The 25,374-nt window shown below is 40.4% G+C and overlaps 3 protein-coding genes across 4 annotated transcripts; 2 read left to right on the top strand and 1 right to left on the bottom strand.

Moving 5' to 3' along the window:
- Window positions 1–100: 100 nt before the first annotated feature.
- Window positions 101–1,810, bottom strand: mrpl57 (mitochondrial ribosomal protein L57). The gene is made up of 2 exons (XM_084470283.1): window positions 1,699–1,810; window positions 101–789 (listed from the first exon to the last, which is right to left on the bottom strand). The coding sequence occupies exon 2, from the start codon at window positions 778–780 to the stop codon at window positions 469–471; it is 312 nt and encodes a 103-aa protein (XP_084326409.1). The 5' UTR covers window positions 781–789; window positions 1,699–1,810; the 3' UTR covers window positions 101–468.
- Window positions 1,811–3,699: 1,889 nt separating this feature from the next.
- On the top strand, window positions 3,700–12,131 carry LOC311350594 (cytochrome P450 3A27-like). Of its 2 annotated transcripts, XM_084470660.1 has the most exons (13): window positions 3,703–3,836; window positions 4,046–4,139; window positions 4,345–4,397; window positions 4,779–4,878; window positions 5,078–5,197; window positions 5,332–5,417; window positions 5,538–5,680; window positions 5,801–5,925; window positions 6,096–6,177; window positions 9,545–9,705; window positions 9,987–10,213; window positions 10,406–10,568; window positions 11,564–12,131. In XM_084470660.1, the coding sequence occupies exons 1-13, from the start codon at window positions 3,766–3,768 to the stop codon at window positions 11,636–11,638; spliced, it is 1,500 nt and encodes a 499-aa protein (XP_084326786.1). In that variant the 5' UTR covers window positions 3,703–3,765; the 3' UTR covers window positions 11,639–12,131. The 2 variants fall into 2 exon arrangements, with proteins under 2 accessions (XP_084326787.1, XP_084326786.1); XM_084470661.1 differs by lacking the exon at window positions 4,345–4,397 and having other exon boundaries at window positions 3,700–3,836.
- Window positions 12,132–13,631: 1,500 nt separating this feature from the next.
- LOC311350593 (cytochrome P450 3A27-like) lies at window positions 13,632–20,971 on the top strand. The gene is made up of 13 exons (XM_084470659.1): window positions 13,632–13,797; window positions 13,955–14,048; window positions 14,248–14,300; window positions 14,663–14,762; window positions 14,963–15,082; window positions 15,217–15,302; window positions 15,765–15,907; window positions 16,029–16,153; window positions 16,248–16,329; window positions 18,564–18,724; window positions 19,149–19,375; window positions 19,793–19,955; window positions 20,101–20,971. Exons 1-13 carry the CDS (start codon window positions 13,727–13,729, stop codon window positions 20,173–20,175), a joined length of 1,500 nt encoding a protein of 499 aa, XP_084326785.1. The 5' UTR covers window positions 13,632–13,726; the 3' UTR covers window positions 20,176–20,971.
- The last annotated feature ends 4,403 nt before the right edge of the window (window positions 20,972–25,374 follow it).

The raw sequence follows: 25,374 nt of genomic DNA on the forward strand, positions 1-25,374 counted from the left end.
AGGATGGGTTAGGTACATAATTTATTTTCCCATGTAACTTTCCCAATAGTAGTAATCATTATCTTTATCATGGACCACAAACAGTATTAGTCAAATATGCTCGTGTTCATAATTTACTTAGCCATTGACTTAGGCTCACCCACATACATTGCTCATATACAGCCATTAGAGGGAACCATGTTAAATTATTGTTTACAAAAAATAAAATGAATAGGTTTCAACCATCATTTAAAAATACAATAACATATTTTTCGAACACTTGTGTTGCATGGTTTGATAACCCCACACAACAGATAAGAGACAACTTCAACATAATGATCCTGTCGCAGGGAGATTTGAAATCGAGCAGGATTAACTAGAAACACATCACCAATCTATACACAAAACAGAGGTTTAATTTACACAGTTGTCACCCATAGAACATGAGGGGGGGGGGGGGGGGGGGGGAAACAAAGTTCATTGTTCCAATTAACTTGACCATGTTTTGGTGGTGTTGAGGTGACTGAGGTGATCGGCGATGTATTTGTGTTCAGGAAACTTCAAGAATCTGCTCTCCTTAATCTTGAGCCAACTCTGGGCTCTGCGCTCCGCTGCGTGGCAGAACTCCTGCTCAGCGGTCATGTAGGGCCGGCTGATCCAGTACTCGTTCTCCGCCTCGCGCTCCAGCTGGTTCACCATGTTGCGCTTCATCTGCCAGGTGATGGCCCTCGGTCGCCGGTACTTCCCGATCCACTGCTTCCCGGGGATCCCCTTCCTCAGTAGCGCCATGGTGAGAAACATACCTGGGCCCTACAGCGAGAAACCACAACATGCAAAAAAAATAAAAGACACATATCGTTAGCCTCATAGCATAATTAGCCCATTTACACCATTCGATTTAAAACCAACAAAGTCTCGTTTATCTTTTTTGATCAATATTAGTCACAGTTCCTTGCATGGAGTGCCCAGTTCATCAAAATATAAGTCTTATCCAATTGTATTCAATGGCGGTAAACTGACAAATATTGCACCTGTACAGACAGCTTGGGGCATCGCCTTTGTCTGTTTGTCTATCTGTGTGTGTGTGTGTGTGTGTGTGTGTGTGTGTGTGTGTGTGTGTGTGTGTGTGTGTGTGTGTGTGTGTGTGTGTCAATAACGAACCTTCCTCCTGTTTTAGCACATTTCTGCCCATAAGTCGGAAGCGTAAAGTCGGAAATTTTAGAAGGCTTTGAGAAGACGTAACGCTTCGAGACTTCTTTACACAAAGTTGCTGATACATGACAGACGTACATTGTTGCTATGTGAGCAATGTTGGTGATCACAATTGTTTAAATGCATGACTTCCATTAAATAACATTGTATTTCTTGTGTCTGTCATCGTTCATTTATCCAGCTATTTTATCCCAAAAACAAATTACGAGTGAAAGTCGAAGTAAGTTCTGGCTACCTTGAGCTCCCGTAGTGGGTTGGTTCTGTTTAAGCCTAACGCTTTGATCCGTTTTCCATATAGCCCTATATTTATTATAAATAACACCGATAAAACAGTAAACAATAAATTCACATTAATGTCTCCGAAACGCATGTTAGCCGAGATAGCATTGCCTAAATTAGCTGTGTGCGCTAGCTCTGTTGTTGACATCTGGGACGGGTAGAACTTCAAAGCCAAGGTTCTGGTGTTATTTCAGAATGTGAAGTGTAGGGACTTTTCCTTTGCCATACCTGATAAGTGTGTAATAATGTGTTGTTATTTACAATCCGCCAGCCCGAAGCAGCAGCAAGGTCGTCAGGTTGAACTTCCCGGTGTGTCCTGAACGAGTCAGGGAGGCTTCTTCTTCACCGGCTACTACACCGAATTCTAGTGGGAGGAAAGGGTCTTACCGCCCCCTACTGGACTGATACTACAACCACTCCAAAGTTACTTGTATATTTATAAAAAATATACAAGAAGAAAATGGTTACCTCATTTATACGGTCGCCATCAAAATATATACTTTCGCTGATAATTACGATTCATTTATGTATGTATGTATGTATGTATGTATGTATGTATGTAGGCCTATGTATGTTTGTATGTATGTATGTATGTATGTAGGCCTATGTATGCATGTATGTATGTATGTATGTATGTATGTATGTATGTATGTATGTATGTATGTATGTAGGCCTATGTATGTATGTATGTATGTATGTATGTAGGCCTATGTATGCATGTATGTATGTATGTATGTATGTATGTATGTATGTATGTATGTATGTATGTATGTAGGCCTATGTATGCATGTATGTATGTATGTATGTATGTATGTATGTATGTATGTATGTATGTATGTATGTAGGCCTATGTATGTATGTATGTATGTATGTAGGCCTATGTATGTATGTATGTATGTATGTATGTAGGCCTACGTATGTATGTATGTATGTATGTATGTATGTATGTATGTATGTACTGTATGTAGGCCTATGTATGTATGTATTTATGTATGTAGGTTATGTCTGTGTGTCTGTATGTATGTTTTGGAAATTGGCCGATAGAACGCATTAGTTAATGCAATAATAAGCATTACATAGGCCTACTATATAGCATTTGGGGTTAAGGTTAGTGGGTAGTGTGTGTTCACACCGCAAAGTGAACGTAGAGACGCGTATCGGGCGAAATTTGTCGCAGCAAAAACCTGCGACAAGATTTGATTGACGGGGCGACAGTTTTCCCAAAAACGGTCGGGCGCGTTCACGTGGATTTGTCGCGCGAATGAGCGACAGATTTCGCAGAAGTTTAAATATTTCAACTTCTTGAAGTTGAAAAGTTTAAATATTTCAACTTCTTGAAGTTGAAAAATTTAAATATTTCAACTTCTTCGCGGCATTCGCGTTGAGACAGCCAATCAGCGTTCACTCCCTGTGGGTAACGTGGGTTAAGTAACGTAAAACAGCCAATCACCGTTCAACCGGCTGGGCCAACCGTTCCCTTCACTCCGCAGTGAACCGCAGCTTGGAGGAGAAAGTGATTGTTGCCGTTTGCGACTCCCGGAGCTCTCTAGATATTTATATATTATATCATATTATATGATATAATATATATAATATATAAATATCTATTATATATATTGTTGGGAAAAACAGTCTGCCTAGTTACTTGACCAGATAAAATGAGACGGAGAGGTACTAAAGTCTATCAGCACGAGGGCCTCGGATTTATTGAGTAAAGTAGCAAAGGTAATACAGATTCATAAAGCGTGAGAGATCGAATATTCTACGTCCCCTAACAGCGCTGAGGTCGCCTAGAGCTTCGCCTCCGTGGAAGTTCTGCTTCAGAAGAGCTCCCGTGATTTGGTGCATGAGAAACTTATAGTATCTTTCATGGCCAGGTGTGTGTGCTAGCCTTTGTGTGGGTTATCTCGGCCATGGTTGATGCGAATGAATTGGCATGAAGGACCGTTGGCGGGCAAAAATTCGCCCCGCGACACGTTTCAATGCACACAGTTATGCACAGCGACAGATTAGATTTGTCGCGCGGCAACATTCGCCTGTTCGCGCAAACAGGCGAAAAGTGTGTATTTTGGTGTGAAAAGCAGAAGTCATCAGTTTGACTGTTTTTCAATCCCCTGTCACTGAAACTTTAGCTCCTCCCACATGTTGTGTAAGTTATTAGTTGTTACAAGCAGAGACACTATAAAAGGACTTTGTTACAAGTCTCCAAACCAACCTTTAAACCTTCTCCGCTGCGCAACCGATTAAACTTCCTCGTTTCAAAGGCAGCAGATTCTGTGTTTCTACTCCGAAAACATGTTTTTCCTACCGTTTTTCTCAGCAACGACATGGACTCTTATTGTTCTCGCCTTAACCCTATTGCTGCTGTAAGTAAAAGACTGGAGCCTAAATGTACTTTTGATGAGTAAATTAGTTTTCTGTGTCATTACTTCAGTTTGTGTTTTCATTTAATACAATAGGCGTGAGACGCTGTGATTGACAGTGTCTCCATTGGATGCTTGTGGGGGCATAAAGAGCTAATGCTTATATTATTGCTTATACTAAACCTATTGTTTTGTGTGTTTCTATTTTGCAGGTATGGCATTTGGCCGTATAACTTTTTTAAAAAGATGGGTGTTGGTGGGCCGAGACCCTTGCCTTTTGTGGGAACATTGCCTTACGCTATTGCAGTGAGTAGAACCGATTCACTATAACACACTATAAACACTCACTAACACACTAACACTAACACTATAAACAAATAGCCAATATGAATAAGCCTATCCAGCCTTATGGGTAAACAGGTAAAACAAATATTGTATTTAACACGTGCACACGCACAAGCACGCACACGATATTAATATAGCCTATACCTAATGTTAATTATTATTGCAGAGAGGTCAAACTTTTTCCTTTGAATGCAATAAGAAATATGGAGATGTCTGGGGGTAAGTTGTTCTAACATAATTTGCCATTCAAAGTTGTATCAAGTTTATTTTAAGATTGTATTGAACTTTCATAATCTTAGAAACAGAGTAGATAATGCACTACACTAATGCCTAATAATATATAATGCACTAATATTATTAGGACTACAAAAAATAATGGAGAAAGAATAGTATTCTGGCTTGAATCAGCTATTTCAATCGTAAATTAAAATAGTAAGTAAATTAGTTTCTTCCCTAGAGTTTCTATACTGAATAATAGTATAGCCAATGAACAGACAATAGACATTGTTTTAGTGACAGTGCTAGTTGAGAAATAAAATAGTTATTTCTTAAACGTTTGGTAACATGTGGTAAGCAGCGTTTTATGTTGTTTATGTACAGGCAGTTTGACGGACGTGCCCCAGTATTAATGGTAGCCGATCCAGAAATGCTAAAGGTTATTTTAGTGAAGGAGTGTTATTCCACCTTCACCAACCGAACGGTAAGAGAGTCATACTTGTTTTCAGAATGTGTTTTTTAGGATCAAATGATTTCCTTTCACACTTATTTCTCCATTACATATCCAAATAAAAAACATTAACCTAATTAATGCATTTTGTCCAAATGTCAGATGATATAAGGCTGTGTTTAGGATATAAACAACACATTAACCCCCATAACATATTAACCCATGTCCACAGACCTTTGCTAAAGAACTTTTCGGACCATTGAAAGATGGGCTTACATTGGTTGAAGATGACAGGTGGAAAAGAATTCGGAGTACCATATCCCCATCGTTTACCAGTGGAAGGCTTAGACGGGTAGTGTATCTTACATTTTTTCAGTAAAGAACAAGCAATGTTTCTATTCTAGAAAATTTTAAAGCCTGAATTACATAATGGTGGGTCAAAAGTTTAAAATCTCTTATTTACTTTCTGCTTTCTTCTTCATTAAGGTCTTTCCCATTGTTGAACGCTATGCTGACCGACTTATTAAAACCCTAGACACTGAAAAGCCGGACCAATCTGTGGATGTGAAAAAGTAAAAAAATATTGTTTTTGAACTGGCACTTGTTTTATTGAAGACTTTTGGCTTTACATTAATCCATGTACTATACCCATTTAAAATATGAGTTTCAGATTTCAATCACTTTCCTTTTAGATTTGTCAGCCCCTACAGCTTGGATGTAATGACCAGCGCTTCCTTCAGCGTTGACACCGACACCACAGTCAATCCAGATGCTCCTATCAGCGTTCAACTCAGAAATCTCCTGAAGATGAATTTTTGGCCTTTTCTTGTAATTCGTATGTTTTCCCAATCCAACTATTCCTACTATTGGTGATGGAAGACAGTGATCAAGTGAACACTGTCATATTATCTGCAAAACACTGGTTACATTCCTATTATGTATTTTTCTCTTTCAGTGGCCTTGCCGTTTACTAAACACCTTTTTAAGTGGATTGGCTTTTCAGTAATGAACAAAGCCAGTGTGGATTACTTCTATAACCTTATTAAGCGCTTCAAACATGACCACAAGGAAGATACATCTGTAAGCCCTTGTTTTTTTCAACAATTTATACTAGTGCAGACATGACAATTGTATGCAGATGGGCAGTACTGGGACAGGACTTAAATGCTCTACATAGGACGAAGCATCTTGTGTTTCCCTTTCCCTTTCCCAAAACCTTTCTCGTTTTGAGTGAGTTCTGTTCTGTTTAGGGACACAGTGATTTCCTTCAGCTGATGATTGAAAGTGAGATCCAAGAGTCTGACATTAAGGATGGAGTGGAGCCAAGTAAAGGTACGATGATGACCAATGATGACGTGAAATTACCAGACTATTTAATTAAGTACTAAAAGAAAATGTCGGCCTAAAAAGATAGATAGATCTTGAACTGAAAATGTGGGAAGCCCTGCTAGAGTCTAAAAGGTCACGGAAAAACTCACCTAATTAGCGGAGAAGGAACAGAGGGGTCATGATTTTTATTGGATTTCTGGACTACCAAAACACATTTTCTGTCACTTGGAGAAGGAGAACATTTAGCAGACAAAACACCCTACAATAAGTACATTTGTCAGAAGAAAGAGAAACAATACTTTGCTGTCTGTACAGTAAGGATGTTCATAGAACCAAGTGCCACGCACTCAAAATTGTAAGTGTTAACCCATTCCCTGTATACAACAAAGATAGCTAGGTTAAGATGCTACACAATGCTAAGTACTATTTTTAAATGCAAGTACGTACAACATACAAAGTGTATATATTTAAGTGCATACATTAACTGACAGGATGTACACCATACAATAAATTCCATGTGAGGGCAATATTTCCCTGGCAAATGGAGGAGCTCAGTCTTATTGAGGTTAAGCTTCAGGCGATGGGGTGTCGTAAATATTTTGTTCAAATGTGTACCAAAAAGTCTAAGTCTATGGGCGTATTCACACCAGGAAAGTCTTTAGTTCGCTCTCTTTGGTCCGGACCAAAATACAATGTTTACTTTTTGGTTTGGTGCGGTTGCTTTTCACATTGCAATTTTTGCAACAGTCCCAGAATTTGACAACAAACCCATATGTGTGCAAAGATCATTCAATCATTGGACAAAAAGATATTGGGCGGGGTAAAGCGTTAAGTAAATAAAAAAAGGGGGGTGGGGGGGGAAGGTCTGGTGAAAGTTAACAATCATGGATATCCAGCGTGATATACATTGATCTGCGGACCGGTCGAACTCCTTCTTCCTCATCCTGGTGCTGAATGTGTTAAATGCATCAGCATTTTTATGTGGGTTTTCCAGCATACTTTTTACATGCTTTTGTCGGACTGTTGGGTGAAAATGAGTCCTGGCTCAACATGGAGTAGAGGAGACGGAATGTCTATTGGATATCGGACCCAAATATCAAACAATATCAAACAACAAAAAACAAATCAAACAATAATTCCCATAATGCGCGAGACTGAGCAGGTGCCTGTTACGTCCAATGAGGCGTATGATTTTTAGAACTGGATCAGACCGAGGTGCGTTCGCTTTCACATCTCAAGCGAACCGCACCGGGGTTAGTTTGGAAGCGAACCGAGACCACCTCTCCGGCTCGGTCTTGGTCCAACTGTTTGGGCCGCACCAGAGTTTGATGGTTTGTATTCACACCAGCCCAAAAGGTTAGGCTTTTGGTTTGGTTCGAGCCAAACAAGACAGGTGTGAATATGCCCTAAATCACTTCTCCAAAGTCCTGCTTTCAGAATTTGAGGTTCAGAATAGTAGTTCATGAGTAATTTATTAATTATTTATCTGTTCTTTATTCGATTTTTTCCAAATTTTGGTTGCAATGATGTATGATTTAACCAGTCCATCAATTGACAAATGCGTTTTATAAATGCGTTACTAGTGGCGGGGCGTGCACTTATTTTCCATAAACATGCTAGAATAAATGGGAGTAGGCCTAGCTTAATTACATTTCAGTCACTAATTTAGAAATGTAGAAATCATGGAAGTAACCAACTTCACACTGCTCACTCGCATCGTACAGGGAGGGGGGAGGGGCAAAGCGGGCTCAAACTGTAACCCTAACCCCACCTGCAGGCTTACGGAAAGAGTCAAACCATGCCAGTCTTTTCGGTGACTCTCTGATTGTATTGATCAGCTCTTTGACTGGCTTCATCGCATCTCGGCATGTGTTAACTTTTGAACCGGTATCTTGAAAGGCAAGGTTCATGTTGTGAGCATTACAATGCACGTACATTGTCTTTTCTTGTATATCCTTGACTCCATTGGTATGTCAGGATTGTTGCCAGTGATGCTTTAGAACGATTGGTGGGGGAGAGAGAGGGGGAGGGAGGTGGCGGGGTGCTATCGCAGTGCAGCGCAGAACAGAGTTCTATCGCACAGCACAGCGTTCTATCGCACAGCACATCGTTCTATCGTGTTTGGTTTATTTAAAAGGTCAGACAACGAAAACGTGCCGGTTCACTACGTTTCAATATTGAGGGGTTTTTCCACCCCCAACCTTATCTTTGGGGGTGCAAGAAACCTTGTGCCCCCACAGAGATGGCGCCAGTGGCAATTTGTCAGGTAGGATGTGAACCAGGATAGCACAGAGTCAGCAATGCCGAGTTCGGCGAGAGTAGCGAGGTGGATCTGGTGGTTCAAGTGTCGAACGCTGCGGACAGGTTGAGGATAATGAGAACCGATGAGAGGGACGAGGCTCTGGCAGCACGGAGTGACTCAGTCACTGTGAGGAGAGCTGTCTTATTGGAGTGTGCAGTCTTGAAGCCTGACGGATGAGGGTCAAGCTGATTCTTTTGTGAGAAATAGGAGGACAGCTGGTAAGTGATGACCTGTCCAGTGTTTTAGAAAGGAATGAAAGAAAAGATACCGGTCTGTAGTCCTGGTTGTCGGTGGTGTCAAGGGTCGGTTTCTTGAGGCCTGAAGTGAGGGAGTAGTTGATGGGGGTGATGAGGAATGGTTGGATATCGCTCGAGACGGCCTGGAGGAGGGAGGAGGGGATGGTGGAGTGGTTAGACGTTACTATTCGGTTGACATCTTCGGAGGAGAGAGGGATAAAGTGGGTTAAAACAGAGGTGAGAATAGGGGGATAGAGGATGGCATTAGGGGTAAAAGACGAGCTGATGTCCTTCACCCTCTTGCTATAGTAGGTAACAAAGTCATCAGCAGTGAGGGAGGAAGGAAGGGGAGGGGGGGAGGAGGGAAGAGAAGATGGAAAACAGTTTCCTGGGGTTGGAGGCGGAGGAGTTAATTTTGCTCCGGGAGAAGGCAGATTTGGCTGTTGACACAATTGAGGTGAAGTCTGAGAGGAGGTGAAGGTAGTGAGAGAGATCATGAGGACAGTCTGATCTCTTCCATTTCCTCTCAGCTGCCCGTAACTCTGCTCTACAAGCCCCCAGAGATTTGGACAGCCAAGGAGGGGAGGAGAGGATCGCGTAGGTCTGGAATGGAATGGACAGAGGGAGGATAGCAGGCTGTCGTCATAAATTCAACCACATCTTGCAATTGTAAAACGAGATGACACAAAGAAAAACATAAAAACTTCCTAAAAAATGTAATGAATCAACAAGGAAGATGTGTTCCATCTAAAATTTACATTAAAAAGCTGACTGAAATGGTATATTTGTAACATGAACATTTGTACATTTGTCTGTTTTCTTCTGTGTCAAGGTTTGACTGATCCGGAGATACTCTCCCAGGCGTTAATTTTCATATTTGGCGGCTATGAGACCACCAGTATCACGCTGTCTTTCATCCTGTACAACCTGGCCCTGAACCCTGACGCTCAGCAAACCCTGCAGCAAAAGATTGACGCGCAATTTCCAAAAGATGTAATTGTTTTTTGCCAATATTTCTCATGTTTTGAGGCTAAACAAGTTTACAGTTTCTGTGTAGATTTGTATTGCAACATGTTCCACATGAAAAGGTTAAATGTCAAGACATTAATTCCCTAAAGATAAATGTATTATAATTGAATTACTCTTTCTTTATAAACTTGGTATAAAGTTACTCTCAGGATGGTCTGCCCCCCCAGGTTAGAGGACTCAAACCCTATGGAACTGTCAGTTACAGTTTATTAGGATGTGATGATATCATTCTGTTTGTCCCCTAGAGTCCTGTTTCATATGAGGACCTGATGAATCTGGAGTACCTGGACAATGTGATTTCTGAATCCATGCGGTTTATCGGCGCTGCCCCTCGACTCGACAGAGTGTGCAAAAAAGACTTCCAAATCAATGGACTAAACATCCCTAAAGGGACAGTAGTGGGGATCCCTGTGCCCAACCTCCACCGAGACCCCCGCTTCTGGACTTCCCCTGAGCTCTTCAAACCAGAACGGTATTTAGAAACTAACCAGGATTTTCTACACAATAGAAAATATTGCCTAGTTTGGGATGTAATAAACAAGTGGTCTGATGGCTATGTGACAACACGTTGTTCCAGCTTTAGTTTGCTATACCTTCCTTCCATTATGTAACAGACACTAAAGCAAACCTGTCAGTATGTGTTCCTGTGTTTTGTGTTTCTCAGATTCAGTAAAGAGCACGGGGAGGACATCCACCCCTATGCCTACATGCCCTTTGGCCTGGGTCCACGGAACTGTGTGGGGATGCGCTTCGCTGTGATGGTCATGAAGATGGTTCTGGTGCGCCTTCTGCAGGATCACAACGTGGAGACCTGCAAGGACACCGTTGTAAGTGTTAGGGTTTTAATAGCTGCTGGACCCAAGATCAGAACACAGAGACAGGACAGGAGTTGGAGTAATGAAAAGGTTTATTTGGAGCAGACCAGGGGTGAGGCAGGGGGCAGGTTGGAGAGTGGGGAGCTTCAGGCTGGAGGTGTTGATCCATCAAACTATAGGCAAAAGGAAACAAAGGTTCGATACAAGATTTCAACAGGAGAATAACGACTAGTTAGTGTTAGAAAATACTGGAGCCAGGTACGAACATCTACCACTGAGGTTCGAAGGACGATCTGGCGATGACTGCAGGGAAACCAGGTGTATTTGAAGGAGTTGATGAGCTGATGCAGGCCGGGGGCCTCTACGGATTCTCTTTTTTGGATAGGAAATTTCCTTTCCTAACGAGATGACCCGGAAGTACTTGGAGGAAAGGTGGTTCGAATTCTAAAAATGCTTAGGAAAGGAGCCTCGGTGCATCCTTTAACCCTCCTTTAGCATAGGTTACTCCTGACCAACCTTTATGAAAGGGAAGGAGATATTGGTATCCCATAGTCCTTTACGGTGGCAAACAAAAAACAAAACAGGCCACCGACAAAGTTTACAGACTCTACGGGAAGACGCATTAGAGACACGGTAAAGCAGAAGAAGAGAAGAGATGAAAATACAATTGATAATAATGGATACCAATTCCAGAAACATAATTATTTGATTGAAATTAATTCATTTATTGCTTCACATTTAAGAAAGATAACTGGGGGCAGTTATTTCAACATCAACATAAGTTTTGCCTCTTTTTTTTCCACATGTGAATTGGGATTCAAGTGGCCTAGAATATTCCCGTTGGCCAAGTCTGAGTGTTCTCACTGTTGGCGACAACTTGATTGAAATCAATACGACAAGAACGCATGGATCACAGTGCGCTTGTTGGAGTAAATCTTCTTAAATCTTGGATGAAGTGTTTGCTGAATTAAGACATGTTACATTTCTTTATTTCTTTCTTTCTTCAGGTTCCTCTGGAGTTTAATATGTCTTTCCAGCCCAAGGAGCCGATCAAGCTTATGTTTAGTCGAAGGGAACTGTAATCCTAAATAATAAAATATGCCCCACAATCATATCTCTTATCTAATGTTAATCTGATGAAGTCCAAATACACTGTTCAAGGACTGCACTGCAACTATATAAATATATGCTTTTGTTATTCCATCTGATGCAACAAATACTGAGTTAAGATAAGGAAAACAGTACTTGATAACACATTTGAAGAGAGACATCATTTAAATTGTTTTGCTGTAGAACATATTAATTGGCTTTCATTTTGATCATGTTGCATAGCATGTTGTAGCTTTACCTCCTTTCTATATTGGAATAGTTAGCATACTATCCACTCTCTGTTCATTCAAGACATTTGGAAAGATACGTTTATTGTTTTGGGTGATTCTAAAACATATAGGCAATATGATGTAATAATCATACATTTGATCTTAGATTGTTTTAAACCATGTGTGTACATATAAAATGTATTTTATTGTGGTAAATCATTAGTGACCGATAATACATGCAGAATAAAAACATGTTTCCCTTGCTCTTGGTCTTGGGTTATGTCGGAGCCTGAATGACTCAGCAGTAAGGACTGTAATCTTAACTGCAGATAATGACCACAGTAAATGACCACACACATGCGGTATAAAGTGTGTTGACCCTACAGATCTGAACTGAGCAGTTAAGAAATCAACGTTCTCTTCTATATAGAGATACACATCTGCTCCTTATTGACCTGAACCTACATTCCCACTGTAAGTTTCTATGGATAAAGGCAGCTGCTCAATAGTAAAGTTGTATGGGACCATAGCTCAGTAATGTTTAAGTTGTGTGCGTTGGATCTCGTTTATTACAGGATCCTGTGATCTGTGGATGTTGCAGGGTGGCCCTGGTTAAAAACATGTGGACTAAACTTGACATTTCCTCTCTATTTCTGCATTGTGTGAAGAAGTGTGTACAAGGTTGTTCAAGGTACAATAAACTATACAGTATCAGGCAGTTATACTTACCGGGTCAGGGGTGGCCATATCAGGGAGTCATGTGTTGTTGCATTGGGAGTAGCCTGGTGTGCTCATCAGCAAATACTGATGGTTCACTGAAAGCACCACTACGGAAAGAGGAAGCAGTGTCCTAGAATATAATCCTTCTGTCCTTGTTCTTTCTCTCTTTGGTTCTATCTGTCTTTGGTTCTTCCTTTCCTTCCTCCTAGTGTGTTGGATATAAACAATTTAATTAGTTGTTTCACTTTCTTTCTCCCTTCCCTCTTTCCCATGTCATTGCCCCAAAAGTATATCATTATCTTTATCGTGGACCACAAAGGCAACAGAGTTAAAGTCAGCTTTGGCATCAAACACATACATTGCTCATGTAGAGCCATCAATTGGAACCATGCTAAATTAATGTTGCCAGTTATTTACAAAAAAATAACTCTAAATAAAACATTTCAAAATACCATTTCATGGTTTGATAACCCAACGACAACAGATAAAAACTAGTATCAGCCCCACTGGACTGATACTAGTGAACGAAAGGCTGGATTCCTCTGGCAACGATCGGTATTATGGTATTAACACAGTTATATACACAACGTAGATGCCTATATGTTGTACTTTATTTTCATAAACATATACAGGAAGAAAATGGTTTCCTCATTTTAGTGATAGTTAGGATTCATGTCTTTCTGTCTGTCTGTCTGTATATTTTGGAGATTGCTGTTATAGTTAATGCATTAGTTAATGCAGTAATAAGCATTATAGCATTAGGGGTTATGGTTAGGGTTGAACCTTACTCTAACGCAATTAAATAATAATAATAATAGTTAATGATTACTGCATTGGCTTACGTTAATTAATGTAGCTGTTAGTAAGTGTTAGCAACATACAAAATCCAATGGGTTTTATATTTAAAAGCTCTAAAAACATCCATAAAATGGCCGAAGGTCTAGTTGTCATCAGTTGCATAACTGTTATCAATACGGCATTTCAGAATGTTAATAAACAATAGCCGTAACGACACTTCCGGGTGGCAGAACGAGCGGCTACCACTGACCGAGCACTTTAATAAAGAAGACGCTTAAACCGTCCCCGCGGCGCACCTTTACTTCCTCGTTTCGGTGTTTCTACTCAGAAAACATGTTTTCCTTACCGTTTTTCTCGGCAACGACATGGACTCTTATTGTTCTCGCCTTAACCCTATTGCTGTTGTAAGTAAAAGACTGGAGCCTAAATGTACTAGAGTTTTCTGTGTCATTACTTCTGTTTGTGTTTTCATTTAATACAATAGTGGGCGTGAGACGCTGTGATTGACAGCGTCTCCATTATATTACTAAACATATCGTCTTGTATCTTTCTATTTTGCAGGTATGGCATTTGGCCGTATAACTTTTTTAAAAAGATGGGTGTTGGTGGGCCGAGACCCTTTCCTTTTGTGGGAACATTGCCTTACGCTATTGCAGTGAGTAGAACCGATTCACTATAACACACTATAAACACTAAACACACTAACACAATAACACCAACACTATAAACAAATAGCCAATATGAATAAGCCTATCCAGCCTTATGGGCAAACAGGTAACAAATATTGTATTTAACACTTTCACACGCACAAGCACTCCCATGATATTAATATCTAATGTTCATTATTATTGCAGAGAGGTCCAAGTTTTTTCTTTGAATGCAATAAGAAATATGGAGATGTCTGGGGGTAAGTTGTTCTAACATAATTTGCCATTCAAAGTTGTATCAAGTTTATTTTAAGTTTGTATTGAACTTTCATAATCTCAGAAATATAGCAGATAATGCACTACACTAATGCCTAATATAATTAGGACTACATAAGATAATGGAGAAGAGAATAGTATTCCGGTTTGAATCAGCTATTTAAATCACCAGTAAATTTGTTTATTTTCTAGAGTTACTATGCGGAAAAAAGTATAGCATTGCATTGGATAATTTGTACATTTAGTGACAAAACAAGTAATGACATATAAAATACCAACATTTCTTTAACATTTGGTAACATTATATGGTAAGCAGTGTTTTATGTTGTTAATGGATTGTTTGAAGGACGTTTGAAGGACGTGTCCCATTATTAATGGTAGCCGATCCAGAAATGCTAAAGGTTATTTTAGTGAAGGAGTGTCTTTCCACCTTCACCAACCGATCGGTAAGAGCCTTACTTGTTTTCAGAATGTATTTTTTAGGATCAAATGATCCTTTGATTCCTTTCACACTTATTTCTCAATTAAATATTCAAATAAAAAGCATTAACCAAATGAATGCACTTCGTCCAGATGTCAGATGATATATCTGTCTAGGATATAAACAACACATTAACCCCCATAACACATTAACCCATGTCCACAGACCTTTGCTAAAGAACTTTTCGGACCATTGAAAGATGGGCTTACAATTGTTGAAGATGACAGGTGGAAAAGAATTCGGAGTACCATATCCCCATCGTTTACCAGTGGAAGGCTTAGACAGGTAGTGCAACGTACATGTTTTCAGTAAAGAACGAGTAATGTTTCTTTTCCAGTAAATTGTTAAGCCTGAATTGCATAATGGTGGGTCAAAAGTGTAAAATTTGTAATTTAATTTCTGCTTTCTTCTTCATTAAGGTCTTTCCCATTGTTGAACGCTATGCTGACCGACTTGTAAAAACCCTAGACACTGAAAAGCCGGACCAATCTGTGGATGTGAAAAAGTAAAAAATAACCTTGTTTTTGAACTGGCACTTGTACACAAGTTCAACAACAAACATACACACGTTAAGACTTTTGCCTTTACATAAATACATGATCTATACCCATTTAAAAATATGAGTTTGGTGTTTGATAGTGTTAGAATATTTGTATAGTTTTGGGATATAAAACACACAGACACACACTGCTACACACACCACTGTAATAGTGTTCCCTTCTTGTGATTACAGTTCTTCCTATACAGTGTTTGTTAAAAAAAAAAAAATAATATATATATATATATATTTGTTCCATTTATTTGCAAAATAATTGCAAATAAATGTGGGTAAGTGTGGGTATTCGGTAGGAAGGGAAATAAGAATAAGACGATCATAGAAATGTGTTATTTTGGTGAAGCATTTTAATACGGATTCAACAGAAGGTGTATTTACAGGAAAGTCACATTTCAATCACTTTCCTTTTAGATTTGTCAGCCCCTACAGCTTGGATGTAATGACCAGCGCTTCCTTCAGCGTTGACACCGACACCACAGTCAATCCAGATGGTCCTCTCAGCGTTCAACTCAGAAATCTCCTGAAGTTTAAATTTTGGCCTTTTCTTATAATAAGTATGTTTTCCCAATCCAACTATTCTTACTATTGGTGATGGAAAGATGGTGAACAAGTGAACACTGTCATATTATCTGCAAAACACTGGTTACATTCCTATTATGTATTTTTCTCTTTCAGTGGTCATGCCGTTAACTCTATACCTTTTTAGGCTGATAAGCTTTTCAATACTCAACAAAGCCAGTGTGGATTATTTGAATAATCTTATTAAGCGCTTCAAACATGACCACAAGAAAGATAAATCTGTAAGCCCTTGTTTTTTTCAACTTAAATTCTCTCCATAGGACGATTCTTTTTGTGTTATCCTTCCCCATTTTGAGTGAGTTCTGTTCTGTTTAGGGACGCAGTGATTTCCTTCAGCTGATGATTGAAAGTGAGATCCAAGAGTCTGACATTAAGGATGGAGTGGAGCCAAGTAAAGGTACGATGATGACCGATGATGACGTGAAATTACTAGACTACTTAATTAAGTGCAAAAAAAAAAAATGATGATGTTGAAAATGAATGCAGGTGGCTGTCTTTGCCCTGTCCACATATCTCAGCGGTTGAGCCATAAAAGTAGATCTTGAACTGAGGGGAATATGTGGGGAGATGTTCTCTTAACTCTCTGAAAGGTCAAGGAAAAACTCACCTAATTAGCAGGGAAGAAACCTTGAGAAGGAACAGAGAAAGAGGGGTCATGAGCTTTGTAGGATTTCTGGACTACCAAAACACATTTTCTGTTGGCTTGGAAAAGGAGAACATTTAGGGCATTTAGCAGACCCTTTATCCAAAGCAAGTTACAATAAGTACATTTGTCAGAAAAAAGAGAAACAAGATATCTCTGTCGGTACAGTAAGGATGATCATAGGACCAAGTGACAAGCACTAACAATTGTTAGGTTAACCCATTCTCTGTATACAACAAAGATAGCTAGGATAAGATGCTACACGATGGTAAGTACTATTTTTTTAGTTGCAAGGATGTACAACATAGAATAAGTGCATACATTAAGTGACAGGACGTAGGCCATACAATAAGTGGTTTGTGATGGAGATACTGCAATGTACTTGATAGTGACCAGTAAGTCTTCTTTAGGTTGTTTGCCAGACATTCTGAGATGCGTGTTGTAATCAGGGTGCTGTCAGAGGAGGGGAAAGAGAGGAATAGCTGAGTGTCATCAACGTATAGCAGCGATATGAAAAACCGTGTGATGCGATTACAGAGCCCAATGATCTAGTACAGTGGTTCTTAAACTTGTTATACCACGTACCACCTCAGAAAATATTTCCCCAAGTACCACCATTATGACCGATGTTGTAAAATATAACAAAATACAGTAGCGTAGGCCTGTGGCCCCATAAAGCTATGCACAGCTCACACAGGGGGCACATTTATTCTTAAAACTAATATTATTTATTGTTAACTGTGGTCAGCTGTACAAAGTGGTAGCACTAGAACACATACATACACACACACACACACACACACACACACACACTCACTCACTCACTCACTCACTCACTCACTCACTCACTCACTCACTCACTCACTCACTCACTCACTCACTCACACACACACACACACACACACACACACACACACACACACACACACACACACACACACACACACACACACACACAGCAAGTGAGAACATTAAGAATAACAACTGTGTACCAACAACCTGTTTGAAAAATGTTAGGCTAAATACAAATAATATTAAAAGTTGGCCAGCCCGTTGATAACTGAACTTCCATGTGCCTAATGAGACGGGTGCGGCTGCCTCTGCGAACACAGTCCTACAATGTCTGGATCAATTGAGGTCAGCTTCAATCTTGCTTCTGTATTTCGTTTTTATAATGGAAAGTGAAGACAAGCCTTTCTCACTCTGATTCGTGGTCGGCTTATATTGAAACAGAAATATTACAGGAAACACTAAACTTATTTTAAACCCCATTTTTACTGGTCTCATGGTTAATGTATTTCCATTCGTACTAGTATATATATTCTTTTATTCTCTTGCTTACCACTAAATAGTGCGTACCACCGGTGGTACGCACAGTTTGAGAACGACTTTGGCGTTCGACTTTGGTACGCCCCAGTACAGAGCTTTGAGGGACACCACTGTTGAGAGTGTATGGTTTGGACAAGGAGCCATTCCATGTGACCTGATTGGTGCGATTCGTAAGGTAGGATGTGAACCAGTGCAGAGTCAGCAATGCCTAGTTCGGCAAGAGTGGCGAGGTGGATCTGGTGGTTCACGGTGTCAAATGGGGCGGACAGGTCAAGGAGAATGAGAACCGTTGAGAGGGACGAGGCTCTGGCTGCACGGAGTGTTTCAGTCACCACAAGGAGAGCTGTCTCAGTGGAGTGTGCAGTCTTGAAGCCTGACGGATGAGGGCCAAGCAGATTGTTTTGTGAGAGATAAGAGGTCAGTTGGTTGGAGATGGCACGTTCCAGTGTTTTAGAAAGGAATGAAAGAGATATTGGTATGTAGTTCTGGATGTCATGTAATGAATCAACAAGGAAGATTGGATGTGTTCCATCTAAAATTGACATTAAACAGCTGATTAAAATTGTTAATTAACACAGGTTAATTCATGTTACATTTGTAACATGAACATTTGTAAATTCATACTACTATTTATTTTGTCTGTTTTCTTATGTGTCCAGGTTTGACTGATCCAGAGATACTCTCCCAGGCATTAATTTTCATATTTGGCGGCTATGACACCACCAGTACCACGCTGTCTTACATCCTGTACAACCTGGCCTTGAACCCTGATGCTCAGCAAACCCTGCAGCAAAAGATTGACATGCACTTTCCAAAAGATGTAATTGGTTTGCTCTCTCCAATATTTCTAATTTTTCGGTGCTAGACAAGTTTACAGTTTCTGTGTAGATTTTTAATGCAACATGTTCCACATGAAAAGGTTAAATGCCAAGACACTGTGATGTACAATTCTCCAGATAACAGTTTTGACTGGAGAATGAACTCCTCCTGAGTCTTCATAAGACTTGAGGAAGTTACAAATATGAATATACTCTAAATTCCCTAAAGATAAGTTGAATTTCTCTTAGTTTTGAGACTGGTTGTACACATGGAATCAAATGGAGTTATGCTTGTCACCAGCCTAGTTTCACTTCTTTGAAAACCATTTTCTTTATAAACTTGGTATAAAGTGACTCTCAGGATGGTCTGAAACTGTCAGTTACAGTTTATTAGGATGTGATGATATCATTCTGTTTGTCCCCTAGAGTCCTGTTTCATATGAGGACCTGATGAATATGGAGTACCTGGACAATGTGATTTCTGAGTCCATGCGGTTGCTGCCGACTGCCCCTCGAATCGACCGAGTGTGCAAAAAAGACTTCCAAATCAATGGACTAAACATCCCTAAAGGGACATTGGTGGGGATCCCTGTGAACACCCTCCAACTCGACCAGCGCTTCTGGACTTCCCCTGAGCTCTTCAAACCAGAACGGTATTTAGAAACTAACCGCCTTTGGGATTTTTTATACAATATCTTACGTGAGATTGATGTATGTGTATCAATTCATTTGCCCTAGTTTGGGATATCTAGGCTAGTTAAACTTAACTGATAACTAACATTAGTTGACATGTTAAAGTGTGTGTATATTATGTCATATATTGTCATAGGGTCATACTATATGCAAAACCCAAAAAATACTTTAATCCTAGTTCACATTCGTAAGGTTGTTAAATGTAGTTCTGCTCAAGAATACCATGCAATTCCTTTATCGGCTAGAATAAACAAGTGGTCTGATGGCTATGTGACAACACGTTGTTCCAGCTTTAGTTTGCTATACCTTCCTTCCATTATGTAACAGACACTAAAGCAAACCTGTCAGTATGTGTTCCTGTGTTTTGTGTTTCTCAGATTCAGTAAAGAGCACGGGGAGGACATCCACCCCTATGCCTACATGCCCTTTGGCCTGGGTCCACGGAACTGTGTGGGGATGCGCTTCGCTGTGATGGTCATGAAGATGGTTCTGGTGCGCCTTCTGCAGGATCACAACGTGGAGACCTGCAAGGACACTGTTGTAAGCCTCACTTCTTTCCTGACTGATGCTGATATCTGGTCACACTAAATGTCTCTAATTTCTTCAATATCAACTTGTTGTTGATTTGGATAAAGTGTCTGCCATATTTAGAAACGTTACATTTCTTTCTTTCTTTCTTTTTCAGGTTCCTCTGGAGTTCACTTTATTTTTCCAGCCCAAGGAGCCGATCAAGCTTACGCTTAGTCGAAGGGAACTGTAATCCTCGATCATTGATCTCAGAAATCTCAGATCTCATATCTCAGAAATTCTAAATATGAGCATTGTTCGACTTTTGTTTCACTTCTTCTTTTATCTTATCAAAGTAAATGTTAATCTGTTGAAGTCCAATAGACTGTTCAAGGACTGCACTGCAACTATATAAATTTAGTATATGCTACATGTGAACCTCCTAAGATGGCACAATTGATTGGTTCGCTATTTCGGGATATTGGGCAATATCCCATGATTGAGATCTCAAAATCTGGATATTGTTTCATCGCGTGACGGTAATCTCGTCACGCTAATAAAAACAAATAAACTGCTAATAAAAACAAATAAATCCCGTCAAAAAGTGTTATCTTGTTTATTTTTTGGAGTGTTCACATGTAGTATATACTAAAACAATTATTTACCTCAGGCTCTGTGAATAGTGGGGAATAGCCCCTATTCCCCACTAGTGGAATAGCCACTATTCACTTCGCCTTCAGCGAATAATTGTTAAATATGCTTTGGTATTCCATCTGATGCAACAAATACTGAGTTAAGATAAGGAGAACAGTACTAATGGTAACAGATTTTAAAAGAGAGACATCATTTAAATTGTTGTGCTGTAGAACACTTTTGATCTTGTTGCATAGCTTTACTGCCTTTCTATATCGGAATAGTTTGCATGCTATCTACTGGCTGTTCATTCAAGACAGTTGGAAAGATAAGTTTATTTTACAATCTAATTTATTTCGGTGAGTCTAAAACATATTCAGTATGATTTAATAATAATTAATTTGATCTTAGATTGTTTAAACCATATACCATAAACATATATATATATATATATATATATAATATATATATATAATATATATATATATATATATAATATATATATATATTATTATATTATTTATATATATATATATATAATTTGGATATGTGGTAAATCATTAGTGAGCGATAATACATGCAGAATAAAAACATGTTTCCCTTGCTCTTGGTCTTGGGTTAAGTCTGAATGACTCAGCAGTAAGGACTGTAATCTTAACTGCAGATAATGACCACAGTAAATGACCACACACATGCGGTATAAAGTGTGTTGACTCTACAGATCTGAACTGTATTAAACTATTATTAACACTGTATCAAAAGTTTATTGTTGTTGAAATTTGCGGTTGCTGATATTTTCTCTGTGGGACTGAAAGGAAAAGTGGTGAGATTCTCGCATTCACAGTTGCGTCACGCATCAAATGCTGTGATCTCTGACCTGAAGAGCTATTGGAGCTGTACCCCAGTAAATGTCCACTAGATGGAGCCAGGTAAGAAAGAAAGGAACTGTAATTTTAGCTATATTGAGTGTGTGGAATATTTTAAAGGTCCCCTGACATGCCACCAGGTGTGGTGTGTGATTTGTGCCGTTACAAGCTGTTGTAACAGCTAATCACACCACACCTGGTGGCATATCATGGGACCTTTAAGCAGGCATGCAAACTAGTCACCTTTCGGCAAAATTCGCAGTTTTTTAAACAAAATTGGCCACTTGTGTGTCTGACGAAAATGAGATAACTAAATAAATTTAGGATGACAAAAACTACGACGAAATCTTTTGACACTTTCGTTAACGAATAAAAACGAGACAAAAATGTAAGCGGGACGATTTGGGAAGCGATCCAATCAGAACTAAGCTCTTTATGTGGGGAATTACTGATCGTCCCGCCCGGCAGGTCAACTAGCAGGCACTTGCTGCGTCGTAAGCAAGTGTCCCTTTGTAAACAGTTTGGCGCAACAATCACCGGTTAAAACACAACCAACTTGAAGTCATTGGCAGACGAGTCATCCCGAAATTCACGTAAAGATAATCATACTTAAACAGTTTTTTTCTTTCAAGCTAATGTTATGTGTGTTTTCGCTAAAATTGGAATACAATACAAGCTGAAAGAAACCACCGCTGTCCTGTAACGGTACCGGAGCTCTGTGCTGTCGACACCACAGCGGGGCACAGAAACACAGGATTCACTGTGGTTTCTGTGACATGAGAAACACTAAAAATGAATACTAATGTTTTATAAAGAAAGCTATCTTAGTGGGAAAGCCACGCAACAGATAGCCACGGTTACATACAGTAATGTTCTTATGACGGGAGAAAGGAGCAAAAATATAGTATAGAGAAAATGGTTAAAATAATAATAATAATAATTCCTTAATTTTAGAAGAGTTAAAAAATAAGAAAAAAATAATGATAAAAAAAATGATATAAAAAAAAAATTACCTGCGTCAACCTAGGTCCAAAAAAAAACATGCGCGCAGGTAAAAAAAAAAACATGCGTGCAGGTAAAAGAAAAACATGTGGGCAGGTCAAATTTTTATTTATTTTTTATTTATTATCATTTTTTATAATATATATCTATTTTTTTATATCTATTTTTTTTTCTAAACAAAAAAAATATATTATTTATTTATTTATTTTTTATATAATTTTTTTTAATTCCTTTTTTTTAATATATAATTTTTTTTATTTTTATAAATCTTTTTTTATAATTTTCTTTTCAACTCCCCGGAGTATAACCCTGGAACCCCCTAGTGGGTCTGTGTTTTCCTCGGCTCACGCGTCATTCTCACCTTTTTCACCCCAAACCAGTTTGCATGCCTGTTTAAGGCACGTCAACTAAATAAGTTCAATCTCATTAAATAACTATGTCATATAATCGTGTAAACGGTGGTGACAACATTCAAAACCAGACGGACAGCTCTCAGAGACATTAAACATCGCAGAGAAGTCACTTTGGTATTACATTAGTGCTTTATATAGCTTTTTATACCACATAAATGTCAAGAACACGACATGCACACAGACATAAACAGACTAATTGCTAACTGCCTCCTTCCATTCCATTTCTGAAGGGCGTCACCAACGGGCGCAGAGCAAAACGCCTCTGGACGGGATTGGAAAGACCTACAACCAATCATAGCAACGAAAAGGGTCATCCCTCTGAACATTGCAGACCTGAGAAGCTTCCTGGGCCTGGCCTCATACTACCAACGGTTCGTCAAGGACCGTCGCCAGGCCTCTGCACGGACCTACCCAGAAAGGCCAGGTGTTTCAGTGGGAAGAGGACTGTGCTACTGCCTTTGTCACACTACGGGCAGCAAGCACTCACTGTGCTGGCCTATCCTAACCCCCAACGACCGTTCATTGTTGACACTGGTACTGTCTCAGGAGGGGGAGCACGGTGGGCAGTTGGTCACCTACTACAGCTGCTCTCTCAGCCAACCAGAGAGGAACTACTGCGTGACCCGTCGGGAGCTGTTGGCCATCATTCGGGGTCTTCGGCACTTCTGTCCATACCTCTACACGGGTAAGTTCCTCCTGCGCACTGACCACGATCCCCTCGCCTGGCTCCTGAACTTTGGGGAGCCGGAGGGCCAGCTGGCCCGATGGCTTGAGGCCCTGCAGGACTACAACCTTGAGATCCGCCATTGGGCTAGTTGTCTCTGCACAAACGCAGCTGCCCTGTCCCTGATGCCCCTGCGAGGGGTAGGGCATACTGGCATTGCCAGCGCGTTGAGGACCGAGTGACGGCGGGCCCAATGGTGGCAGCCCTGCGCACCGGCCGAACAGGTGGAACCTGCTCCCCTCCATCCAGTAGTGTCAATGGCTCCCAGGTTCTACCAGGTGATGGTCGAACCTGGTCCTGGCTCTACAAGGACCAGAGCCAAGACCCCGTCCTCACCCGGGGCCTGGGCCTGGGCCTGGGTGGAGGTAGATCAACGACCAGCACGGTGGTGTCAGCCCTGGACCCCGAGACCAAGGCCCTCTACGCCCAAAGTTCTAGCTGGTGGGCTCCTGGGGGCCACCGCGAGGTTCCCCAGCCCCGAACGGCCAACCCTGCCACTGTTGCTGTGGGGGACTCGCCAGCTTCCCCGACACCTCTCTTTGTGATTGACTTGTGGCTTGCTGAGGACAGCTAACCTCTTGGGTGGGGGCAGTGTAGCGTCCCGGGGAATCTACAGTTCCCAGCATGCCTGAGGTTCGGGGGGGGGTCGCATCCGGAAGGGGATGTTCAGGGTTTTCCGGGCGTCGGTTTTGGTTCAGGTTCAGTTCATAAAGAAGTAGGTTGTGGTACAAATCTGTATTAAGAAGGTGCAATAAAACCACTCGTTTTGATTCCATCCACTCTCTTGAGTCTCTGTTTCTATGGAAAACAGACAAACATCTTTGCAAGTTATTTGCAATTATATCCGGTTCTCTCACGTGCATGTCTATTTACATTATATTGGAAAAATAACGGACGGCTGTTCAAATAACTTGGATAGGCTCGTTTTGGCCTTTTTCCCCGGACGGGGACAAAGAACAATTCTACAGCACACAGGGACAAGGCAATGGCTGGCTGGGTCAGCCTAATCATTGCATAAGCTCCTTCTGCCTGGTGACACTGAACAATGGTTTGAAAGCACAGTTATGACTGACGATTTGGTCTGGCATTGTGTTGCATTTCCATCCACTCAGATGAAGAAATGTTGAATGGGATATCTTAGAGCTCTCGGAACTGAGGACGTGATAGGAGCTGGATACTGGATAAGGGGAGGACTCAATGAATGCTCAGAATTGTTTTTGTATACCATGAATGTATGATTAAAATAATAATTAACTGTATTATACTGTCCCTCATTATGTTCCGGTTAGTTTTTGTTTAATTCATGTATTTATTTATACTACCTCAGATTTTACGTGGGAAACTAAGTTTGTTTATGTTTAATGTCCTACTGGAGCTGCTACCCTGGGACCTGTCCCTAACCCTAACCCACTGTGAAGCTTAACCTGTATCCTGGGACTGGGAGTTCAACACACTTGGGGGGGGGGGGGGTCTGCTGGAAGGGTCATCTCACCGGATGTGACGGCTGGCAGAATTTTCCACTCTCTGCTGGGGAGTCTGAGCAGGATCCACAGTCGTCTTCTGCTGCATCAGTTCAGCCAAACAGACAAAACAACGTTACAACACCTGTGCTCTGCTTATTGAAATTGAATTGAAGGGCGTTGCAGGGGAGCCAGCAGCCCTGCCCCAAAATGTGTAGATTATTAATATAAGGTTTATGTGATTTATGTGATTTATGTGACCAACAATTTCCTTGTCAGGTAATGAAACAAATTCCCCATTCACGCAGCCTGTTGCAGCTTATTGTAGTTTACCCTCCACGACCAGGGTGATGG

This window comes from Micromesistius poutassou (genome assembly GCF_964030765.1).
Source record: "Micromesistius poutassou genome assembly, chromosome: 7".
NCBI lineage: Eukaryota > Metazoa > Chordata > Actinopteri > Gadiformes > Gadidae > Micromesistius > Micromesistius poutassou.